The 18,924-nt window shown below is 40.2% G+C and overlaps 1 protein-coding gene across 6 annotated transcripts in view; it reads left to right on the top strand.

Annotated features, from left to right (window-relative positions):
- The window catches only part of TRIM55 (tripartite motif containing 55), a 42,701-nt gene that overhangs the window by 11,419 nt on the left and 12,358 nt on the right, over positions 1–18,924 (top strand). The window contains exons 5-9 of one of the 6 annotated variants that reach the window (XM_040995888.1): positions 12,495–12,728; positions 13,057–13,079; positions 13,176–13,300; positions 14,548–14,777; positions 16,128–16,421. The exons of 1 other annotated variant lie outside the window; for it this stretch is intronic. In XM_040995888.1, coding sequence (XP_040851822.1) covers positions 12,495–12,728; positions 13,057–13,079; positions 13,176–13,300; positions 14,548–14,777; positions 16,128–16,421 — 906 coding nt within the window. Of the gene's footprint in view, positions 1–12,494; positions 12,729–13,056; positions 13,080–13,175; positions 13,301–14,526; positions 14,778–16,127; positions 16,422–18,924 lie in introns of all 6 variants that reach the window. 4 more of the 6 variants (XM_040995879.1, XM_040995870.1, XM_040995907.1 and 1 more) reach the window with 4 other exon arrangements.

Genomic DNA, 18,924 nt, shown 5'->3' with positions numbered 1-18,924 from the left:
GAGCAGGAGAAAAAAATACAAAGACAGTGAATGGTGGAACATGGGTACCTTTCAGGGCCTTCTTCCTACAAGTGTATGCATTTTTACAAAGTGAGCTTGACCTTTTTAACAGCCAGTAAAATGAGGAATGAATGAATGGATGAATGAATGAATATGACTTGGATATGTACAGTTCTTTCAGGTCAGTTTTGGTGGCTCCTCTGGAGAAGGTCTCTGACATTCTGATTCCTACTTGATGCCATATCCTTTGAACAGGTCCTGGGGACCAAGGTTCTACCAGGAATGGTCACATCATGTCCGTGTAATCATGGGAATGATCTCCCACATAGCCAGGTCTCCATCAGTGGGGAAAACGGCAGAAACGCAGCTTCTTACCAGCCTACAAGGCAGGACAGCACGGCGCAGACACCAGCCCTGCCTCACATAGTGGGTGGATTCTTTGTATTCCATGTCAGGGATCAAGTTCACAGAACTTCTGCGGCTCCTTTTCTTCACCCAGGGTTGTTGCTTCTCTCTCTGGCTTAGCTCACCACCTGCTCAGAAACTATTTCTGAGAAGCCACTTGGTTCTGAAGATAGGGAGCTGTTGTTAAAAAAAAAACTGATTAATAAATTGCTTCTTAGGGACAGGAAATAGAGTAGCCCCTGGGGTAGGCACTGCCCTTGAATAATTACCTTGTCACTCCCTTTCCTGAGACCCTGGCACCTGACCTTTGGTAGTAGTGCCCATTTCTTGCATAGGTGTAATTTTGTCCCTACATCATGTATATCCTGGCCTAGGACCAGCTCTGTAGCATTGTTGAGCTTGGGATGACCCCTTGTTATCTTAATAAAATAAGGTACACAACAGTGGGCATTTGATGTAGTGGCTGAGACACTGGTTGGAACACCTTCGGTCCATATCAGAAGGCCAGGCTGAGTCCCAGTTCCACTTGCTATACAGCTTTTTGCTAATGCTTACCCTGGAAGGTACCAGATGATGACTCAAGTACTGAGGTCCCTGTCACTTGTATAACAGACTGGAATGAGTTCCAGCCTGGCTTCAGTGCACCTCAGCCCCACTGATGTAAGCATTCGAGGAAGAAATCAGTGTGTAGAAGGTGGCACTGTATCTTTTTTTCAGATAAACAAAAAATGTTAAGTTATGAAACAATAACATGCATAATTGGTGTGAATTTCTAATCATGGTGAAGGCCACTTTGAGAGTAACATTTTCCCTGTAGCTCGTGAGGGGTGGTAGGTAGGTGAGAGAGCCTTGAGTCAGTTTAGGCATCCCAGCTGAGAGAGGCTGAAAGTGGCTCGACCTGAGATACTCCTGAGATCTGGACTGCAGTTGAAGGAGGGTTCTAAGCCATCCTGATTGAACTTGCCATGGTTTGTAGCTCCAGTTGCCTTCACAAGTAAAGCGAGCTTCAGGGATAGGCCAAGACTGGGAAGTGGGGCTGCTTCTGAGAATGGAGATGTCTACCTGGGAGCTCCAAAGCGAACAAGCATAATGGGTTTTAGTTCTTCATCTCTAGAAAACATACCCTCCCTGTTGTCATCTTTACCAATGTCATTTACCCTGTGTCGCTGGCTTCACCAAGAACAAGCTATTAATGGCCCTTGCAAAGGCAGGCAGGCAGGCTGAGACATATTCCTGTTGTGTTTGAATGCCTGTTGCTGAAAAAAAATGCTACAAGTTCAATACAAATTGATACTGATCCTTTTTAATACATGAAAAATGCCAACTTTCATAAAATCTTTCTATAATTTTTCAATGAGCACAAATCTATTGAATGAGAGGTTTTCAAAACAAGTGCACTGAAATGTGTATTAAGAAAAACTATTAGTAGATTCCAATGTTTTGTACCATAAGCTTAGCTTTTAATTCCACTTTCCCAGAAAATTTTAAGCCTACCTTTGTTTTATATGAAACTCTGTCATGAATATGGCAAGGGGAAAGTTGCTCAAGCTTCTGGCCCCATCACCTCTTCAGTTACTTGATGAAAATGCTTCACCTTCATCACAGTGTTGTTATGAGGCCTGAGGTGGAATACAAAGTGCAGGCCAGGGGCCATTTGGTGTCTCCCCTGAGTCATTCTCAGAGACAGGTGGAAAGTGCTGTCTTGTCCTGAGGAAGTGAATGAAGAGTGTTGGATCCCTGGACTTAAAGGGTATCAGGAGAAGCCCCTCCAAGTCTTGGCTAATTGCTTTGGCCCAGCATAGCCATATAAGGGAATAATTGAAAATGGATGGAACTAGATATTAGCTCTATTGTTAATTAAAGAGGCTTTGTGACAACTGAAATTATTGGCAGCCAAGGAAGACCGAGCTTTTCCTTGGGAAACAAAAGCATGCAGACCGTGGCAGGCCAGAGTCCATTAAATATCTTCTCAGATTGCCACTGGGCAGACTAAATCAGGACAGACCCATGTGCTTCTCAGTCCTCAGGGCTTAACTCCAAATAATTCTAGGTGGCTAGGTTTAGCCCAGATAATTCCAAATGCCTATAACCCTAAGAGTAAGTATTAGATATGCCACAAAAACTAAGACATAATCTATACTTCCTACATGGAGTGGCAGCTTGACGCAGTAGACTAGACCCTGATTCAGGAGACGCAGAGCCCAGAGTCCCTGAAAGGAACATGACATCAAGCCTGGCTCATAGGAAAAGGCTAAATCACAGCCTTGCGCCTGGAGGACACTGTTTGTCTAATGAGTCTGTCTCTTTTTCTGGGACAGCTTAGTTTATACTTCTGGGACCTTTTGGGGAGTTTGTAGTGATGGGCTGGGCTTCATTTTCTTGGAAGGAACTTCCTACTTCAATATGGTTTTTTCTTCAGGATGCTCTTTTTCAGGAGTATGGGGAGAGGTGGTGGGAGGAACCCTGTTTGGCTCAATGAAGGCAATTTTGACTTACTGTATTTCCAACAAAGCCACAGCTCTGAACACGTGTGTGTTGATGAATGCTGGAGGAATGTCGAGGAGATATGAATGGGACTGGCAGCACCACAGTTGTTCAGAAGCAAGTGCTAAGGCTCAAAGCTTATCTTAACTCTATTTTAGTTGTAGAGTTGTACTCCATATATGGTAAGAAAGAAAAAAAAATTGTGCCTCTACTGAGATTAATCTTTCCCTGTTGAGACCATGGCTCATGTCCATCTTATTGCACAGATTTTAATGCAGAGTACATGCATTGTCCGGGAAATGAATATTGTACAAATTTTAAAAAACTGCCTGGAGGTTTAATGGCTTCTCCAAAGTTGTATTATTATGACTTTTTTTTTTTTTTGAGCATTGAATGAAACAGTAGTTTGGGGATCCAGTTAAATGCTCCTTTTCTTTGGGAAGGAACAACATAGAAGATACTTTTGAGTGAGGAATGAATCAATCAATCCTTCAAACCCTGTTTCTTAAGTGTATATCATGTACCATTCTCCGGATATATCGAGTGGAAAAATAGTGATGAGTTAAATGTGAAAGATTTGTGTTCTGGGGCTGTTTTTGCTATAGGAGAGTGGGTAGACAATAAAATAAATAAAAAGCAGATATAAGTAATAGATGCCTGGGAGAAAATGTGAGACAATAACCATTAAAAACAGTGGTATCCTGGTATTTTGTGTAGAATACTGTCTGCTCTTTTAGTTTAACATTACTTATTATTTCTCCCATAGAAAGTTTCTCTGCAGTTGTATATCTTGCTTTATTTTATTGCTATTAAAATATACAGATGGCTGAAAATGGAAAAAATGTAAATTTTAATATTTCTGTGAAGACTTCAAATGCCTGTTTTTTAAAAGATTTGTTCATTTTTATTGGAAAATCAGATTTATAGAGAAAATGAGATACAGAAAAAAAGATCTTCTATCTGCTGGTCCATTCCCCGAGTGGCCACAATGGCCAGAGCTGAGCTGATCTGAAACCAGGAGCCAGGAGCTTCTTCTGGGTCTCTCATGTGGGTGCAGGGTCCCAAGGCTTTCCTAGGCAATAAGCAGGGAGTTGGAAGGGCTAGCAGTTGTGACACGAACATGGGATCCTCGTGCATGTATGCAAGACAAGGGCTTTAGCCACTAGACTACTTCACAGCACCCAACTACAAGTGCCTTTTTATAAACATAAAGTGTCCCTGAATGGAACATGACATCAGCCCTGGCTAATGGGAAAGGGCTAAATCGCAGCCTTGTGCCTGGAGCTGATCAATTTGAGCCAGGAGCTAGTGCTTTTGCAGATCTCCCAGGTAGGCTCATGGACCCAAAGCCTAAGGCTATCCACTGCTGCTTTGCCAAGTCATAATCAAGGAGCTAGATTAAAAGTGGAGCAGCCAGATCAGGTGCACAGAATCACTTGTCATCCCATGACTAAAAGGCCGATGCTCCTGGCTGATGAGGGATGAGTCAGCCTGCAGGAGGTGCACACTCACCTGTAGCTGAGCCCGATGGTCCCAAGAGACCAGAGTAGACAGGGACATCAGTGTGGTGGGAGATCAGCCAAGAGGGCTGCTGAGGAGATGTGAGTCTTTTTCTCCTTGGCTTCTCAGAGGCATCTGCGGAGGAAGATTGTCAGGGAGATGGTGAGTGGTGGCAAAACAACCAGCTAAGAACCAGGCTGGCAGGACCCAGCTGTTCACTACCAGGGGAAGAAACATCTGTCTAGAAATGAGATGGCAAGGAAGCAAGAAAAATGAGAAGTGGTGGACCTTGGAATCCCAAGAATATAAAAAAAAAAAAACTCAACAAATAAGCGAGTGCGTGTGGACTCTAAGGTTTCTGCTGGGCACTGAAAAATGGACAGCCTTGGTGATCCTAGCCAGGTGGTTGATGCGGCATCAAGAAAACAGTGCCCAGGGTGTATCAATCAGGAGAGGCAGCAGGAGCTAAGCAGCTCCCGACAGAGAAATCTGGAGAGGCAGCCTTACAGGACAGATGGGAGATGGAAAGGTGGTGCCTGGGATGGATGCTGGTCACCGGTGTGGCACTGAACCGGAACCTCATAAAGTGAGAAGATAAGGAATCTTAAACATGCTATCAAAATCCCAGCTCTAAGGGACGGAATGGGTATTCCAGAGACAAAATCAGTGACCACTAGATAAAGCTTTCGGAGAGAGGAATGTTATGCTTAGGCAGTAGAACACGATTCAGCTTTGAACATTGACCGGTGTTAGTATGTGCATTTTTTCTGGTTGTGAAAATGTACTTGTAAACCTAAGTGCCTAGACCATAATTAGAAAAAAATGTAAATTTTTTTCCTACATCTGAGACTATTTACATTCTAACTTTTGAATGCAGATTATATTAAGCTTCACTTTTTTTTTTAATATATAAAAGTGGAGCAGCCAGGACATACATGGTATGCCAGCACTACAGGCAGAGGATTAGCCTGAACGCCACAGCACCAGACCCTAATACCATGCTTTTGCAGGAAACAATTACTCTTTAAAATGTATATTCTACCAATATTTTGATATTGCAGAGGCGCACATTTTGTCCCAACCCAGTTTTCAGGTTACTAGAAAGTCACTGTTTCAAGTGATGTGAATTCATATTTGCAAAGACACAGATCATGCTGAATTTAGTCAAACTGAACCCTTTCAGGAGCTGCCTGGCCATTGAGAACATTTTCTTTTCAAGGTACCTGCCTAGTTAGCTTAGACAGTAATCTGCTATGCAGGGGCTTTTGTACTTCTCCAACCTTCACAGACCTTGATAATCTTGTGAAGGAAGAGTGAAGGGCACTCAAGTTACCCACTCATGTGTTGGTTTGACCTCAGAGAGTATGAAAAAAAATTGAGTTTTAATTTCACAGAATATTTAGCATCTAATCTGACATTAGCCTAATTTGAATATATTGTTAATTTCTAAAAATTTAAAAGCCCCAATTCATAATTCCAAGGACAAAATGTGCTTGTTTGTTTTTTCCTACATTCTAGAAACAGAACTAACTCTGGCCATGTATTGTTTAGGATTATATTAAAGGCAAAGTGAGTAAGGGAAAAAATGCCTGTTTCCTGTTCAAAATTGGAGAATACAATAATTATATATATATTTTATGTTGTCATTTAACAAAAATTTTACAATTTTGATTCTCTTAAACATAGGGACATTGTGACAGATTTTTGAATGTATAATACCTGGTACATAATAAGCACTTAATGAATTTTGCTAAAGGACTTGACTAAACTTTACCTTAAAAGCCTATCTACAGCATAGTAGGACTTATTAAAAGGCACATATATGGGCGATGACTCAACGGCTCAATTGGTTAATCCTCCAGCTAAGCACTAGCATCCCTAAGGGGTGCTGGTTCGTGTCCTGGCTGCTTCGTTTCCTACCCATCTCCCTGTTCATGGTCTAAGAAAGCAGTCAGCCCAAACCGTTGGATGCCCGCACCTATGTGGGAGACCCAGAAGAAGCTCCTGCCTCCTGGCTTCAGATTGGCTCAGCTCTGACCATTGCAGTTATTCATCTTCTCTGTTTCTCCTTCTCTCTGTAAATCTGCTTCTCCAATAAAAATAAATAAATCTTACAGAAAGAGAAAAATATATTTTTAAAAAGGCATATATATATATATTCAGTTCACAAAAACTTCCTAAGCTTATTTTTTCAAGCTACTTGGAAAAATATGGGCACATCTGGGTGTGAGGTGAGTAGCAATGAGCCAGTAGGTCAATGCCAGAGACCCCACACTAGCCACTAATGATAAATGATAGAAAGACCTCTAGAGTGTGACTGCTCTGCCATGTTTTGGGTTTTCACATTGTAACTTGGTTGATTTTCAGCAGATTATTTCTAAGAGTCCGTGCAATTTCAAAATTCCACAACTGAATACATTTGGGTCTAAATTTGATAAACATCAGCATAGTGCCTAATGTGTGCCAGAAAATATTATAGGTGCTTTACAGAGTATGCAGGGAAATAACGATAATAAAGTACATGGAATAGCATTTGTCATACTATGAAGTATAAGTAAGAAATGCTACTAAAATGACTAATTTATTAAAATTCAATAATGTAAGAGTCATTAAAAGATGAAAATAACAGTTACAATTGAAATAATATAGGAATAAATGTAATTATTTCACTTAAAGCACTAAATGACACTTATATGCACAGTCTATCACTAGTCTGATCTCATTTTTAAAGATTTTTCTATTTGAAAGGAGGATTTATAGAGAGAAAAAGAGAGAAAGAGAAAGAGAGAGAGAGCTTCCATTCATTAATTCACTCCACAAATGGTCCCAATGGCCAGAGTTGAACTGATCTGAAGCCAGGGGTCTGGATTTTCTTCCAGGTCTCTTCTAGGTCTCTCACATGGGTGCAAGAATCCAAGGACTTGAACCATCCTCCATTGCTTTCCCAGGCCAAGAAGCAGGGATCAGAACAGCTGGGACTAGAACTGGTGCCCATATGGGATGCCAGCACTGCAGAAAAGAGGCTTAGTTTGTTGAGCCACCACACCAAACCCATGTGATCTAATCTTTATTTGACCTTGCTCTCATGACAAATGATTAGCTTTCAAAAACTTGCATATTCTCACACATTAAATCATATGAAGGGAAAATTTTAATGACATGAAGATATTTTACCAGCATCACATCTTGACAGTCATAAATGTTGCAAATATGCTTCACTTAAAACAAGCTGGAAGCAATCATGTTTTCATATTAATCCATAAGGCTTCTAAATGGTAGACACAGTTCAGGTTTGCAGTGGGTATATAGTACTTTAAGCTTAACACAGAAGAATTGCGATGAAATAAAGTTTGATTGGAAAGCTACTGACAGGCTTCAGTTCCTAGGTCTGTTTTTTTTTTTATTGTTATTAACACTGTATTATGTGATACAGTTTTATAGGCACTGGGATTCCTCCACCCCTCCTACAACCCTCCCCTCATGGTGGATTCCTCCCCCTTGCTGCCTAACCACAGTTCGAGTTCAGTTGAGATTCCTTCATTACAAGCATATACCTAGCATAGAGTCCAGCATCTTATTGTCCAGATAAGTTCAGCGGCTTCTTGGGGAGACCTTCTCTGGTCTGAAGGTAGAGCTAACAGAGTAAAGTCCCGGTCAGTTAAAAGCCCCAACAAAACATCAGCAACAATATACAATGTTATGGAATTAATTGACACAGTATTGAGTAAACAATATGTTAAAAATAATGCAAGTTCCATTCTTCAAAACACATGGGTTCAGACAGTATCAATGACAGGTTCAAAAACAAACAAACAAACAAAAATTACAGGTTAAATCAAGGCAAACATGTGGTATCTAACCTTCTGGGATTCACTCATTTCTCTTAGCATTATAGTTTCCAGTTGGGCCCATTTAGCCACAAAGAACTGCATTTTGTTTTTCTTAATAGCTAAGTAGTATTCCATGGAGTAGATGAACCAAAGCTTTCTTATCCAATCTTCTGCTGATGGGCATTTCGGTTGCTTCCATGTTTTTGCAATTACTGATTGTGCTGCTATGAACATAGGGGTGCATGTTGGTTTGTCGTGAAACAGGTGTTTTGGATATATTCCTAGGAATGCTATTGCTGGGTCATATGGTATGCAGATTTTGAGTTAAGTGTTCTCCAGACTGATTTCCATAAAGGCTGTACCAACCTGCAGCTCCACCAGCAGTGGAGTAGGGTTCCCTTTTCCCCACATCCTCGCCAACAAGTGTCGTTGGTTTTCTTTTTTATGTGGGCCAATCTTACTGGTGTTAGGTGGTACCTCATCAATGTCTTAATTTGGATTTCCCTTATTACCAGGGAACTGGAGCATTTTTTCATGTTTGTTTGCCATTTGGGCTTGTTCCTTTGTGAAATGTTTGCCCATTTCCCGTGCCCATTTCTTGAGTGGCTTGTTTGTTTTGGTTTTTTGGTTGTTTTGGAGTTCTTTGTATACTCTGGAGATTAGCCCTCTATCTCTTACATAGTGCGCAAAGATCTTCTCCCATTCTGTGGGTTGCTTTTTTTACTTTGTTGATTGTTTCCCTTGCTGTACAGAAGCTTCTTAGTTTGATGAGGTCCCATTTGCTTATTCTGTTCTTAACTGCTATTGCTTTTGGAGTCCTTCTTAGAAAGTCAGGACCTACTCCTAGGTCTTGCAGGTATTTCCTACATTTTCTTGCAAGAGTTTGAAGGTTTCTGGATGTAGGTTTAGGTCTTTTATGATAGATGTGGGTCTATCCTTTTGTTTCTGCAGGCTATCAGCCAGTTGTCCCTACAACATTTACTGAAGAGGCCTTCCCATTTGCTTGGACTGTTGTTGGTCTTTTTGTCAAAGATTGTTTGGCTGTATTTTTGTGGGTTCCCTTTTGGTGTTCCTATTCTGTTCCATCGATCTTCCTCTCTATCTTTGTGCCAGTACCAGGCTGTTTTAATAACCACTGCTCTATAGTATGTCCAGAGGTCCGGAACTGTAATTCCCCCTGCTAACTTCTTGTTCTTTAGGATGGTTCTAGCTATTCGTGGTTTTTTGTGTTTCCGGATGAACTTTTGAATCATTGTGTCCAGTTCCGTGAAGAATGTTTTGGGCAATTTGATTGGCATTGCATTGAAAATATATATTGCTTTTGGTAGTATAGACATTTTAATGATATTGATTTTACCTGTCCAGGAGCATGGGATGTTATTCCATCTTTTGAGGTCTTGTTCAATTTCTTTTTTGAGTACTTTGTAGTTTTCTTCAAATAGGTCTCCTACACTTTTGGTTAGATTTATTCCCAGATACTTCATTCTTTTCTCTACTATTTTGAATGGTATCCTGCTGGTTAGGTCTTTTTCCATCTCGGGGCTGTTTGCATACACTATGGCTGTGGATTTTTGTTCATTAATTTTGTACCCTGCCACTCTGCCAAACTCTTGTATAAGTTCTAGCAGTTTCTATATTGAGTCTCCTGATTCTTCTATGTACAGGATCATGTCATCTGCGTATAGTGAAAGCTTGATCTCTTCATTTCCCATTCGTATGCCTTTGATTTCTTTTTCTTTTCTTATGGCCTCTGCAAGTACCTCTAGGACTATGTTGAATAGCAGTGGAGATAGTGGGCATCCTTGTCTTGTTCCAGATCTCAGCGGAAAGGGTTCTAGCTTTTCTCCATTCAGTATGATACTGGCGTTGGGTTTTTCATAGATTGCTTTGATTATGTTGTGGATTTTTCCATCTATGCCTACCTTGGTTAGAGTTTTTAGCATGAAGAGGTGTTGGATCTTGTCAAAAGCTTTTTCTCCGTCTATTGATACTATCATGTGGTTCTTGTTTTTCAGTTTTTGGATGTGGTGTATCACATTTATGGATTTCCGAATGTTGAACCATCCTTGCTTTCCAGGGATGAATCCTACTTGATCTGGATGAATGATGCATGGCCATTGTCCTACTTTTGATGACATCTGAGACTCCAAATATTTCATCCCTTTCCACAACATCTACATCTCTTGAAACCAAACTTAATTACCACCTCCTCTAAGAAGCTTTCCCTGAGCTAACACCTGTTGTTCCCTTGGAAATGTTCCCTATCCACATGAAGAGTTTGATTAAGGTCTCATCTTTTGGCTTCTGTAAACCCTGATATAATTTCCATTAGTCAAACTACTTTATCATATCACCGACCCATAGTCTTTTTCATTTAATGAGCTATGAGCACCTGACAAACATGAACTATGTTGAACTAGCTTTTGAGTCCCAGTTTCTCAGAGTTCTGCATAGTACATAACAAAAATGATGATGAATTATTTATTAAGTGAATGTGTGGATGACGACAGTATCTGGTAGTTTCTGCCAAATTGGTTTGAACCATTGAATATTCTTTATGCATTACAATTTGGTTAGAAATTGTGATGATAAATAATTGTGTTCCAAGGAAGGCAATGGAGTGAGGCTTTTGTCTCTTGCACATTTGTGTGTGAAATATCTTCACAATCAATGATTTAGATGTTTTCCCCCTTCCTCCTCACTCTGAGAATAGTAGAGGAATATGAGAGAAATGAATCATCATTTCAAAAGAATGCAGTCACTAAGTATTTATTGAACATCTTGTATCCAAGATGGTATGTGTATCCTAGGCAGACCAGATTCTATCCCCAAGAAGTTTAATGCTTAGAAAGTCTTATAAAGAAAGAAAGTCATACACAACACCAAAGAGGTTAATGTTTATCAAAACAAAACTAAGAGTTTTATGGAGGTTAGAAATGTCAGATAAATTAACTAGAGTCCCAGGAAGCCCCTCACTGGGCAGAAGAGCCAGTTTAGGTTATTGTGGTTCTCAGATTTCTCTTTATCTGTAAAGCTCCTGAACCCGGAGATGATCAGGAACAAGGAAATTGCCAAATACACACACACACACACACACACACACACACAGACACACACACACACACATTTACTAGACTATGAAACCCCAAAATATCAGTGACTATATCAATTGGAAAATTATCACTTCAGTAGTAAAGGGGCTCAGACTTCCAACATAGTCTTTGTCTCCAGAGACAAAGACCAAATACTATATTCTCCTAATTAGACAGTATTGGACAAAGGACCTGGTAGATAAAGGCTTATGCCATCATCAACAACTGATAGGGGATTTCAGAAGATAGAATTCAAGCATAGAAATAAAGGGAAGAATTATAAAAAGAAAAAGTGTGCCAAAGAAGGTCTTTGAGATTGCTTAGAGTTTGCAACTGCGATTTGGGGAGAACATTATAGACCAAAGCAAAAACATGAACCACAACAGTGAGCACTTTTTTTTAATATGAATACAGATTTTGGAATGGATGATGGTAGAGTGTTAGGAAGGAAGGTTGGAATCAGGTTGTAATAGAGTATTGAAAACAAGTTACGTTTTTAAAATGTTCTTTGTGTTAACAGCTAGTCAAAGCACAAAAGACATGATTAGAACTGTATGCTCACAACAATTAGTTTGACTGTGGCATGTGAGTTGATTACAGGAGAAGTGCAAATGCAGAAGCCCTTGGGAAGCTGCACAATTTGTTAGGACACTAGGGGTATAGATGGAGCAAATAGAAACTGAAGGATACAAATTAAGAGGTGTCACACACACAACCCACGCATACATATACACCCCATTCCAAGGAAAAATATAACCCACAACCTATATATTCCAACTACAAAGTGGAATAAATATTGCTGTAATTTCTAGGAAATTCTCTGTAAAAACAAGAAAGTTGATAAAGCCAGCATTGTGGCATAGCAAGTTAAGCTACACCTGCAATGCTGATATCCCCATTTGGGTGCCAGGTTGAGTCCCTGCTGTTCCACTTTCAATCTAGCTCCCTGCTAATCCTCATGGGAAAACAATGAAGGATGGTCCAAGTCCTTGGGTCCCTATACCTATGTGACAGACCTGGATGAAGCTCCAGGCTCCTGGCTTCCTCTTGACCCAGCCATTTTGGAAATGAACCAACAAAAGGAAGAAATTCTCTCTCTTCCTCTTCTTTGCCCTCTTCCTTTCCTTTGTCCTCTTCCTCTCCTTTTCCTCCTTCCTCTCCCTCTCCCTCCCTCCCTCAACAGGAATGCTGCAAAAAACAGAAGCAGGAGCTTTGTGAAAAGTTTGATTACTTGTATGGCATCCTGGAGGAGAGGAAGAATGAAATGGCACAGGTCATTACCCGGACTCAGGAGGAGAAACTGGAGCATGTTCGTACACTAATCAAAAAGTATTCTGATCACTTGGAGAATGTCTCAAAGTTGGTTGAATCAGGCATCCAGTTCATGGATGAGCCAGAAATGGCAGTGTTTTTGCAGGTAAGTCTTTTCTCTTCTACTGATGAACAGATCCAAAAGGTGGGTGCTGCAAAATTAGTTATTACTACATTCTCATTCTTGCATGGATATTTGATCTATTTTAATAGCAAAAGCTGTAAACCCTCTACATGTTTGTCTCTTCATCTATTTAACAATTCAGTAAATGTTACATCTTGAATATAAGAAGGTTCTGAGCTAAAAAGTGTTGTTTATGACATTTGGAAATTAAGTTAGAGAATTCTCAGAGTCTGAATAGGACAAAATTAAGTTTCACCAGTGTTGTAAATACAAAGAAGTAAGTAAACATGTCTTTTGTTTGCTTTCTCAGAATGCCAAAACTCTGTTGCAAAAGTAAGTAATTTTTATTTTAGGGAAAAATATATATAATTTTAAAAACCTAAGTCTGTTTTAAACGTGACAGAAATTGGCAATTTGTCTTCATTTCAGAATATCTGAAGCATCAAAGGCATTTCAGATGGAGGAAATAGATCATGGCTATGAGAACATGAACCACTTCACAGTCAACCTCAATAGAGAAGAAAAAGTAATACGTGAAATTGATTTTTACAGAGGTTTGTCATTCTTCTGACAATTTGAACAGAATTACAGTTATATGAAAGTTGTAAAGAACTGAGTAAGAGCAAAAGGAGATTTCAGAATCACCTTCAGAATGAATGTCACAACCTTAAAGGCATAATAACTTCTTCTTTGTTACAGAATCGTATAGTTTATTGACAGTGTTTACATAACTTTGGATACAATGTGCTTATTTTAATGACATTTCAGACCTTTGACACTGGATAGTCAACTGCTAATAATGGTGGTGATGATGACAACTCAGCTCCAACCCTGCACAAAGTGTTAGCCGTAATGACGTAAAGTTATTATTAATAGCAAGGTTAAGGATGACATAAGAACAAAATGTATAAGACATCTGGAATATATAAGGTAGCATATCAGCTTAATCAAATTTTAGAGAAAAAGAAGAGAAGCAAGTCATAAAATAAGTCAAAATCTGGAAATAAAGCTGGATCTCTCCAAGAGCTGTAACTACATCCCTAGATGTATCTCTACCTTTTGGCCCAGAACTTCCACTCCTAGAAATTCATGCTTAAGAGATAATTGAAAAGAGGAAAATAGCCTTGGAGTTGATCCAAGCTTTGATTACCTTGACTCATGCTAGCACATTTAGATGATGATACTCTTTGGCTAAACCACTCAGTGCACCTGCACTAACATCCAAACATCTTTTTCAAAGCAAATATGTGTGATCAAGATTTTAAAAAATAGTTAATATTATATATTCTTAGTGTTTCCTGAGGGAATATTAAGACCAATGGTTTGGGGAAAGAATTATGATATCAACTGGGGCAAAATTGAGTGTATGCTGTGAACAAAGGAGATAAGAAACGAAAATAAGACTTTTTAAAATATTTTCTGTGCTAGGGAAGAGATTCGCTTTTCCATGTGACACGAGAAAGATGAGTGGCAATCCTAACCCTCCAGGAGCTTTTCGGTGTGGCAAACTATGACAAAAATGTGAATAGACTCTGAGGGGTGAGGGAAAGAAGCATAGTGGAGGTGAGGACTTTGTGCTGGGGAGGGGAGGAGGAAGGATAAGTATCCTTCCTGCACATTTGTCATGCCCACACTGAATCAGAAATGTATCCACACTTGGACCATCGTCAAGAGTCTGTTGGAAAGAACTTCCCTAGTCTGAGCATAAACTGAACTGAAAGTACTGACTACTGACTGTTTGCATTGGTAGCTTGTAACAATTTTTAAAATATCTTACCAGAAGATGATGATGGTGAAGAAGAGGAAGAAGAGGAAAGAGAAGAAGGAGAAGAAGGAGGGGAAGAAGTAATAGAAGTGGAACAGATAGAAAGTGTCCAAATAGAGTCATCCAGAGAAGATGAAAGTCCAGAAAAAGGCTTGGAGTCCCTTCAGTTGGCCTCGGAGCTCGAGGTGGCCCCAGAGAAACTTCCAGCTTCTTCTCCAGAACTCTCTCCAACCCTGCTGCCCACTGCAGATGCTCCAGTGATGCAGGTAATCACTCAGGCTTTGCTTCCTGGAGGACACACAGGCTCCATCTTTCCTAAACAGCCTGAAACTGCCTTTTTTCTGTCTTACAAAAAAGATCACAAAATACCAGGCATTTGCATGTGATAGATGAACCATTTCAGAACAGTCAGAGGACAGGGAGACGTATTCTGGGTGATTCAACTGGTTCATTGTTGTAATAATTGGTAGACACGACTTAATTTATTACTATTTTCTCACCAATAACACTCTCAGATCTGAAGCAGTCTTGGTCTAGGAGGTGTGTGTGTCTTACATGTTAATTTACAGTGAACCAACATCATGGTGTTTGGGTTTGCTTTTTGTTCTTTTGTGAATGCAAATAAAGGGAATAATGTGAGAAATAATATAAGAAATAAAAGCAGCCATATTTTCAGAACTTTGGACGTCTGTAGATAAGAGAGAAAATAAAGGGAAAACCACACTACTTTATGTCCCTGTTTGTCCCTGTTGCTTACCATGAAATATAGTCAGAACTTTACTTCATTGGAAAGGAGATGAATCCTGATTATCTGTATATCAGCCATTTGATGAGCTTGTGTTTTTTTTTTGACATAATTACTTAAAATTTATCTTAGGACTTTAACCCAAGCCAGATCCCCCTGATATGCTGACCTCTGTTACCAAGATGCCATTGTCCATTCTCAGGCTCTTATGCTGACTCTAGGACACTAGCAGACAGAAACCAACCTGTGTGCTCATTTAAGAGGAGTTGTGGTTTTACACCAGCTTTCAGGGTGCACTGGAATTATCTGTAGACACAGAACCCCAGAAGGGAAACTCTGATGTAGAAGTATAGTCTGCACTCTGTTTCTCAGGAAACCAGACTAAAATATTGCCTATGATTCCCAGAATCTTGAAATTCCAAGTATGCCAGTGACATTGACATAGAAAACAGGGTCTTAACCAAATGCAGGTTAGATTTGATCCAATGATATCAAGTTTGGGTTTTTAAAAAGAGGCTTTAGAGTGCTTCATATAACACCAAAAATTTAGTTTAGGCCAGTATCTTCTCCCATAACCAACTTTCACTAGAATCTGCTTTTTAGCTGCCCAGGTACTACTTGGTGAAAGACAAGGGCAGAAAACAAGAGGGCACATCCAGATCCCAGTTGGGGGGTTGCTGTTTTCAGTATTTCGCCCTTAGCACTTCCAAATGTGTTGAATGTACTATGACAGCCACTTAGGTACTGCACACAGAGCTTAGTGTTCAAACCCAAGGAGAACTAAAATCGATTGCTTTTTTTTCTTCTTGTTCTCTCTCTCTCTCTCTCTCTTTTTTTTTTTTTACTTTTGACTTTAACTGTTGTGATGAAGGGGGAGGTTGTGCCCACTGGCTCTCAACAGACCGCAGAGTCTGAAACTTCACTCCCGGCAGCAGCAGCAGCAACAACTGCGGATCCCTTGTTGTACCCTAGTTGGTATAAAGGTCAAACCCGGAAAGCTGTCACCAATCCACCTTACACGCAAGGGAGCGAAGGTCTGGGACAAATGGGGGTCTCAAGTTCTGAGGATTCAAATGTGCAGAAGGCAGAAGTGGCAGAAGCTGCAGCCAATGAGAGGGCAGCAGTGAGTGGTAAGGAAACTAGTTCACCTGCAGCTACTTCTCAGGTTAGTGTTGGTGCTCTTGTGTTTGAATGCTTCCTTTTACCCTCTAAGATTCCGCTGCAATAGGCTTCAGCCAGAAAGAAGAGCTTCCAAAGGGGTAGAGAGAACCTACCTTCATGGAAAAACACAGAAACAATGCACCTCCCACCCCATTCATGTTGGCGTTTCTTTTTTCTGAAATACTATGTGAAAGCCAAAGTGCGCAAACCAAATCTGACTGTACCCTGCCTTTGTGTGAAGAGCTCACTCACACCTGGCCTCCTAGGGAAGCCAGCCCTTCCTGCACGCCCCTGAAAGCTGCTCTGCCTTCTGTGTCGGCCAGAGCCTAGGCTTCTCCTTTGTGACAGCCACTTGCCCTCACTCAGCTTTTCCTCTGTTCTCCTTGGGTTTCCAAAGACTAATCACCTGCTTTTGTGTTGTTCCCAGCAACCCCTAGGAGCACGTTGGAATTAGTCTCAAGTCTGCTCTGGAACATAAGCTTTGACTCACCGATTCTGGGAGCATGTTGGCTGTGGCTAGACAGAAAGAGTGTCTTGGCTTAGCTAAACCTGTGCTGCATAAGCTTGTGCTCCTGAGAGCATAAAAGCACAGGGTATCCTCTGCTAGGATTTTGTTAAAAAGTGTCTCTTGATATCTTTTGTTGTTGTAATGAAAGCTTGAAGTTCATTCCTTTTCTTAGCTCTCATGTTACAGAGTCCCTAGCAGAAATCCTTGACTAGTTCTTCACAAGGAAGAGTGTTCCTGGCTATTTCGTGTTCATGAATGTTCGTCAGTGTTGTCTTGGGTATGAGTCTTACCTAGGCAAGAGACTGTGTTCAAGAAACTTTGTCTAGTTAATTTTCATGCTCTCAAGTCATCAGGGAATTATGAGAAACAAACAACAAACCCATAAAGATCACAACAATGACTTTTTAGCTTAGCTGTGTCTACTCAAGTGGACTTTAATTTCATGAGGGAATAAAAGAAATATGTTTGGAGAATTAAAACTCGCATTCTTTTGTGCAAGACATTTGTTTTACAGAAGAAAATATAATGACAAAAATTCATATTTGGTTTGAAAAACCTTTAGAAATAGTTTTAGATTTAAAAAAGAGGAATAGGTTTTGATTATTTCTGAAAAGGTTACAGGTATTGTTACATATCTGGTAAAAGTTGAGTGAAGAGAAATTGTTTTCTGAAAATGGCAGCATAATATCTTTTAAGGAATATGTAGTTGGGCTGTAATCCCAGATAAAAGTCCATCGCGATGATGTTGAACAATGTTATTTGTGATAATATCAGTGAAGCTCTCTTCTTGTTTTCTCACAGGAGTTAGCAATCTGCTTAGTGCTTTTGGCTTTTCTCATACTTCACTACATCTGGAGTCAGATTCAGAACTTGATTTGTACTTTAATGGGTAGGAAATATTTTCTTTTCCCTTGACTAACATCTCACTTAGTTTCTTCCATAATGCTCCTCTTCTGTAGGCCCAGAGGTGAATTTCTCCAACAATCTTGAGGCTTTGTTACTTAAAAGAATCCTGTTCTCAGATAATGTCATGACCTCAAGCTCCCTAAGATGTAATTGTCTTAAGGTGCTGGGGAAGGAGGATTGCTCACTTCTCTATTTCTGCATGGAGGGGAACTTCGACTCAGAACAGGGACTCCGTCAGCAATTATTCAGTAATCCGGTAGTAGTGAGTCCTCCGGAATGACTGTTAAGGGAAGTCATTTTCAAAAGGCATCCATAATGCTTTGAGGCCTCACTACCCTTAATGTAGAGAGGAATAACAAAGGATTCACTCAGGAAAATTCAGATTACATAGCAGCCTCTCTACACACATCAGTGATGCCCAGAGATGGTCAGATGACTCCTGTCAGGGATGTTAACCTAAGCAGTGTCTGCATGGCTGGGCATGTAGATGAGATGATTGCTCAGTTCTTTGAATACTCACCCAACATCCCCCAGCATTTCTCCTAGGAGAGGAAGTTTCTGAGAGAAAGATGATCTGAGTACAGTAGTATCTGAGGAATTGCAGCCAGGTGAGGTGTGAATGAATAAAGAGAGCCAGAACACTAAGGTGTACTTACCAACCACAATGAAGGAGAGGCTAAGGAAAGCCAACTTATTATTTATTACTATGAAAAGTCCTTTTATTTTGTTTTCTCATAATCAAACCTTTATTTGATTACTGTTCAGAGGTTTGCTTGGGGCTAATATTTTCAATAGCCTCTTAAGGGCTATCTGTTTAATTAATATTTGAAGATCCAAACTCCATGAACTTTTAAGCAAATGAAACCACTGGACTTAAAACCTCTCTGTGCTTCAGCTCAAAACAATTCAAAGTTCCTGGTGTTGAAAGGTCTCAGCTAGTTCTATCTCAATGATTTTTCCTGGGTCAACACTGCCTTTTCTGGAAGCTCCATCATAGACTTCCTTTCTGCCTCATTAACCATCTGCTCAACAAAAATGATGGGCTCTTTATGGGTCTCTGCCATGTCTGTAACTTTGTGTGGGCAAGCTGTAC

Source organism: Ochotona curzoniae, unplaced genomic scaffold (assembly GCF_017591425.1).
Source record: "Ochotona curzoniae isolate NIBS_2020 unplaced genomic scaffold, NIBS_Ocur_1.0 contig_1071, whole genome shotgun sequence".
NCBI lineage: Eukaryota > Metazoa > Chordata > Mammalia > Lagomorpha > Ochotonidae > Ochotona > Ochotona curzoniae.
Note: the sequence above shows the minus strand (reverse complement) of the source record. Positions and strands in the feature narration are given on the sequence as shown.